This window comes from Cucurbita maxima, unplaced genomic scaffold, assembly GCF_002738345.1.
Source record: "Cucurbita maxima cultivar Rimu unplaced genomic scaffold, Cmax_1.0 Cma_Scf00268, whole genome shotgun sequence".
In the NCBI taxonomy this organism is placed as follows: Eukaryota; Viridiplantae; Streptophyta; class Magnoliopsida; order Cucurbitales; family Cucurbitaceae; genus Cucurbita; species Cucurbita maxima.
In genome coordinates this window covers 30054-36529 of record NW_019272284.1, presented here as the reverse complement: position 1 = coordinate 36529, position 6476 = coordinate 30054, and the positions used below count along the sequence as shown (strand labels likewise).

At 39.2% G+C, this 6476-nt stretch overlaps 1 protein-coding gene across 1 annotated transcript in view; it reads left to right on the top strand.

Annotated features, from left to right (window-relative positions):
- Positions 1–1235: 1235 nt before the first annotated feature.
- The window catches only part of LOC111474196 (protein Ycf2-like), a 14166-nt gene continuing 8925 nt past the window's right edge, over positions 1236–6476 (top strand). The window contains 2 exon segments of the mRNA XM_023119393.1: positions 1236–2034; positions 2329–2777. Coding sequence (XP_022975161.1) covers positions 1236–2034; positions 2329–2777 — 1248 coding nt within the window.

Genomic DNA, 6476 nt, shown 5'->3' with positions numbered 1-6476 from the left:
CTTGTTTGAGATTCGAATCACTCCACAAGCAAGATTGATCATGTCGAGCTTGAATGATTCTATATGCAACCTAAACTTAGCCATTGGCTAAAGAAGAGCACAAATGCTTCTTTTACTACATTTTCCAAGTCTCTTACAAATACAACATACATGGCTTTATATAGCCTCAAAATGAAACTACTAGGCATTCCAAGAATTGTAACATTCATACTTAATGGTCATAATTAACCATTATGTAATTGTAACCTAAAGTAAATAAAAAGTCCTAAAAACTCTAAATTGTAACCCACCCAAAATTTATAACAATCAAGCTTCACTCTTCTTCAATGTGGCATGCATTGAAACATCTTTTGATAATTTTGACAACTTTTTCTTCACAACGTCATTGAAGTATATTGTATGATTGATGTTTTTTGGTTCATATCATTTGGTATCACTCTTCATGGGGCCAAATACTTCACGAAGTTGGACTTACGATCAGGGTACTACCAAGTACGTATCGCCGAGGGGGACGAGTCCAAAACGACATTTGTGACAAGATATGGAGCCTTTGTGTTCCTGAAAATGCCCTTTGGCTTGACAAACGCCCCAGCTACGGTCAGTTCGTCATAGTATACCTCGACGACATAGTTGTATATAGCACAACCCTAGAGAAACACAAGTTGCACTTGAAGCTGATATTTGACAAGCTGTGGTAGAATCAGTTGTACGTCAAGAAAGAAAAATGTGCCTATGCACAAACATGCATCAACTTCCTCTGACATATCATCAGTTGTGGACAGATCGAGATGGATAGTGATAAGATGAAAGCTATCGAAGAGTGTAAAGTCCCTACTTCCATATCTGATGTGCGGTCCTTCTTAGGATTAGCAAACTACTATAGGCAGTTCGTCGAAGGGTTTTCACGACGAGCCGCCCCCTTAACAGAGCTCCACAAGAAAGTCCACCCTTGGTCGTGGTGAAATAAATGTCAAATGACCTTTGAAGATCTGAAGGCAACCATGACGAGGGGTCCTGTCCTCGGGTTAGTAGATGTTATAAAGCCATTTGAAATAGAAACAGATGCTTCCGACTTTGCCCTAGGTTGTGTCCTTATTCCAGAAGTCCACCCCATCGTTTATGAAAGTCGAAAGTTTAATGATGCCGAATGGAGATACACTGTCTCCGAAAAAGAAATGCTGGCTATAGTCCATTGCCTATGAGTCTGGAGATAGTATCTCTTGGGATCACAGTTCATGGTGAAGACGGATAACAGCGCTATCTGCCACTTCTTCGATAAACCAAAATTGACGGAAAAACAAGCCCGGTGGCAAGAGTCGCTGGCAGAATTCGACTTCAAATTCGAATACAAGGTAGGGAAGAGTAATCAAGCAGCCGATGCGCTGAGTCGGAAGGGTGAACATGCGGCCTTGTGCATGTTAGCCCATATTCATTCAAGTAAGATCGATGGATCGATGCGCGACATCATCAAAGAACATTTACACAGAGACCCATCAGCCAAAGTCGTTGTCAAGCTAGCTAAAGCTGGGAAGACACGACAATTTTGGGTCGAGGGAGACCTTCTAATGACTAAAGGAAATAGATTATACGTCCCAAGAACGGGTGAACTGAGAAAGAAGCTCATTCAGGAATATCATGATATCTTATGGGCCAGACACCTTGGGTGGCAAAGAACATATGCCCTAATAAAAAAGAGGTACTTCTGGCCGAATATGCGGGACAACATCATGCAGTACACCAAGACGTGCCTCATCTGCCAACAAGACAAAGTTGAGAAAGCCAAAGTCTCGGGACTCTTGGAACCTCTACCTGTGCCAACAAGGCCTTGGGAAAGTGTATCTCTGGACTTCATAACACACCTCCCAAAAATCGGGGAATATGACGCCATCTTGGTTATCGTAGACCGGTTCTCAAAATATGCGACGTTCGTCCCCACTCCAAAATTATGCTCTGCTGAACTAACAGCCCAACTATTTTTCAAACACGTTGTCAAGTTATGGGGCATTTCGTCGAGCGTCATCAATGAAAGGGATGGTAGATTCATTGGCACCATCTGGACCAAATTATTTGCCTTCTTGGGAACGACTTTAAACATCTCATCGAGCTATCACCCTCAAACCGATGGACAGACGGAATGGTTCAACTGCTTGCTCAAAGAATACTTACGTCACTTCCTCGACGCTCGCTAGAAGACCTGAATAAAACTACTAGATGTCGCTCAATTCTATTTCGATTGTCAAACGAGCTCGTCTAAGGGGAAGAGTCCCTTTTAAATTGTAAGTGAACTATAATCACCTTCGCCTCATATTATTGATTCTTCTTATGCAGGAAAAAACCCTCATGCTCAAAACTTCACAAGAGAATGGAAGCAGACAACAAATATATCTCGGACATATTTAAAGAAAGCTTCCAAGCATATGAAGTGGGCGGACAAGAAGCGTCGCCCCCTCCAATTTCGAGCAGGAGATCAAGTCCTCATCAAGTTGAGACCAAAACAGATAAGATTTCGCAGTCAAAAGGACCAGAGACTAGTTCGAAAATATGAATGCCCGGTTGAAGTCCTTAAAAAGATCGGGGCTACCTCTTACAGAGTTGCGCTACCCACATGGATGAAATATCACCCAGTAATTCATGTGAGCAACTTGAAGCCCTATCACCCAGACCCGGACGAGGACCAGCTAAATGTAATTCCGAGACCGAGCATCGATCTGAAACAAAGAGACAACAAAGAAATAGAGAAGATCCTAGCCGACAGAGTTAGGAAGATAGGAAGACCTGTACGGACGATTTGCAAATTTCTTGTCAAATGGAAGAATCTCCCTATGTAGGAAACCAGCTGGGAACGAGCTGAAAATGTAGACTCTGCCGCCACCCACATCGCAAGGTTTGAAAGTAGTCGGTTGACAGGGACGTCAACCAATTAGGTGAGGGAGGATGTCACGGTCATGCTAGTCCAAGGCATGTTGCCCATGGCCGCATGCCAATGACAAACCCAACCCATCATGTCTTTTCATATTCTTGTGTTTTACTATTATATTTCTGTCCAAGGCAAGTTGCCCATGGCCGCATGCCCATGAAAAACTCAACCCTTCATGTCTTTTCATATTCTAGTGTTTTACTTTTATATTTCTAGAAAGTATGACGTTTCAGAAATATCATGTCTAGGCCAGTCAGACATGAAATGCCTCATAATGTACTATAGGAGGATACGACTAGTTTTCAACTTCCCCCTGCCCAAGATTATATACGGTAAGTCGTTGTTATTTCTCTCTTGCTTGCTTATATAACGTCTCTTAAAAAAATCTATCTCTGCCCTCACTTTCTAAAACCGAGGCCAGAGGCTCGAGCATACATCGCTTAGCCGTAGACGACGCAAGAACGAATTGGCTGCCGCACAATCAAAAGTCTGTTGCCATTAAAAGTGCGATTGTGACAATAGGCAGAAATACTCACCAATATACTACAACGACTCATAAAAAATAAATTATTTGTTAACGCTCCAGATTTTACCAATTGTCTTTAGAAAAATTTATCCATTGTGAACGCTCTAGATTTTATCAATCAAAGATTCGGAACACGTTATCCAATTTCAAATACGGTGAAAATTGTCAAAAGAAAATTAAACTTATTATTGTTGGGGTTCAAACTCTGGTCTCTTGAGTAACAAGCGAGAATACTCACTACTGTATTACATCGACCACTGAAAAATATATTATTTGTTAACACACGAGAGAAAAAAGAATCCAGTCCCGATTTTCGTTGTTGGGGAACAAACCCAAATCATCCGGTTCACCACTACCAAATTTTGAATTCAAAAGAAAATTAAAAATCGTCGCTCCAGGAGATCAAACTCGCAGGAATACTCACCAATTTACAACGATAACTTTCGAAAAATATAATATTTAATAACAAACCAGATTTTATCAATCGACGTAACAAACAGTAATCCAATTTTGAATACGACTAAAATAGTCAAAACAAGATTAAACTTGTTATTGTTCGGGATCAAACTCAGGTCACTCGAGTGATAGGCAGGAATGCTCACCCTTGTATTATGACCTCTAGAACATAATAACTCGAGTGACAAGCGGAAATACTCCCCACTGTACCACTACAACGACTCATAAAAAATAAATTATTTGTCAACGCTCTAGATTTTATCAATCGAAGATTCGAAAATAGTAATTCAATTTCGAATCCGGTGAAAATTGTCAAAAAGAAAATTAAGCTTATTATTGTCGGGGTTCAAACTTAGGTCTCTCGAGTGACAAGCGGGAATACTCACTACTGTGTTATATCGACCTCTGAAAAATATATTATTTGTTAACAAACGAGAGAAAAAGGAATTCAATCCCGAATTTCGTTGTTGGGGAACAAATCTAAAACATCCGATTCACCACTAAATTTAAAATCGTCGTTGCAGGGGATAAAACTCGTGGGAGTACTAACCTCTCTTCAATGACGACTTTCGAAAAATATAATATTCGTCAACACACCAGATTTTATCAATCGCCGTTACAAAAAGTAATCCAATTTTGAATCCGAATAAAATTGTCAAAAAAAGATTAAACTTGTTATTGTTCGGGATCAGACTCAAGTCACTCGAGTGACAGGTAGGAATGCTCACCCTTGTATTACAACGACCTCTGCAACATAATAACTCTAGTGACAAGCGAAAATACTCCCCACTTTACCACTACAACGACTCATAAAAAATAAATTATTTGTGAACGCACCAAATTTAACCAATTGTCTTTAGAACAAGTGATCCATTGTCAACGCTCTAGATTTTATCAATCGAAGATTCGGAACAAGTAATACAATTTCGAACCCAGTGAAAATTGTCAAAAGAAAATCTAGCTTATTATTGTCGGGTTTTAAACTCAGGTCTCTCGAGTGACAAGCGGGAATACTCACTACTGTATTACATCGACCTCTGAAAAATATATTATTTGTTAACAAACGAGAGAAAAAGGAATCCAATCCCAAATTTCGTTGTTGGGGAACAAATCTAAATCATCCGGTTCACCACTATCGAATTTCGAATTCAAAAGAAAATTAAAAATCGTCGTTGCACAGGATCAAACTCGTGAGAGTACTCACCTCTCTTCAACGACGAGTATCGAAAAATGTAATATTCGTCAAAACACATGATTTTATCAATTGCCGTTACAAAAAGTAATCCAATTTTGAATCCCACTAAAATTGTCAAAACAAGACTAAACTTGTTATTGTTTGGAATCAAACTTAGGTCACTCGAGTGACAAGCAGGATTGCTAACCCTTGTATTACAACGACCTCTGGAACATAATAACTAGAGTGACAAGCGGAAATACTCCCCACTGTACCACTACAACAACTCATAAATAATAAATTATTTGTTAATTCTCCAGATTTTACCAATCGTCTTTAGAAAAAGTGATCCATTGTCAATGCTCTTGAATTTATCAATCGAAGATTTGGAACAAGTAATCCAATTTCGAATCCGGTAAAAATTGTCAAAAGAAAATTAAGTTTATTATTGTTGGGGTTCAAACTCAGGTCTCTCGAGTGACAAAAGGGAATACTCACTACTGTATTGCATAGTATTGTTGGGGTTCAAACTCAGGTCTCTCGAGTGACAAAAGGGAATACTCACTACTGTATTGCATAGAACTCTGAAAAATATATTATTTGTTAACACACGAGAGTAAAAGGAATCCTATCCCGAAATTTGTTGTTGGGGAACAAACCCAAATCATCCGGTTCACCACTACCGACTTTTGAATTCAAATGAAGATTAAAAATCGTCGTTGCGGGGGATCAAACTCGCGGGAGTACTCACCTCTCTTCAACGAAGACATTCGAAAAATATAATATTCGTCAACACACTAGATTTTATCAATGGCTGTTACAAAAAGTAATCCAATTTTGAATACGACTAAAATTGTCAAAATAAGATTAAACTTGTTATAGTTCGGGATCAAACTCAGGTCACTCGAGTGACAAGCAGGAATTCTAACCCTTGTATTACAACGACCTCTGGAACATAATAACTAGAGTGACAAGCGGTAATACTCCCCACTGTACCACTACAACAACTCATAAATAATAAATTATTTGTTAATTCTCCAGATTTTACCAATCGTCTTTAGAAAAAGTGATCCATTGTCAATGCTCTAGATTTTATCAATTGAAGATTTGGAATAAGTAATCCAATTTCGAATCTGGTGAAAATTGTCAAAAGAAAATTAAGTTTATTATTGTCGGGGTTCAAACTCAGGTCTCTCGAGTGACAAGCGAGAATACTCACTACTGTATAACATCGAACTGTGGAAAATATATTATTTGTTAGCACACGAGAGAAAAAGGAATCCAATCCCGAATTACGTTGTTGGGGAACAAACCCAAACCATACGGTTCACCACTACCGACTTTCGAATTCAAATGAAGATTAAAAATCGTCGTTGCGGGGGATCAAACTCGTGGGAGTACTC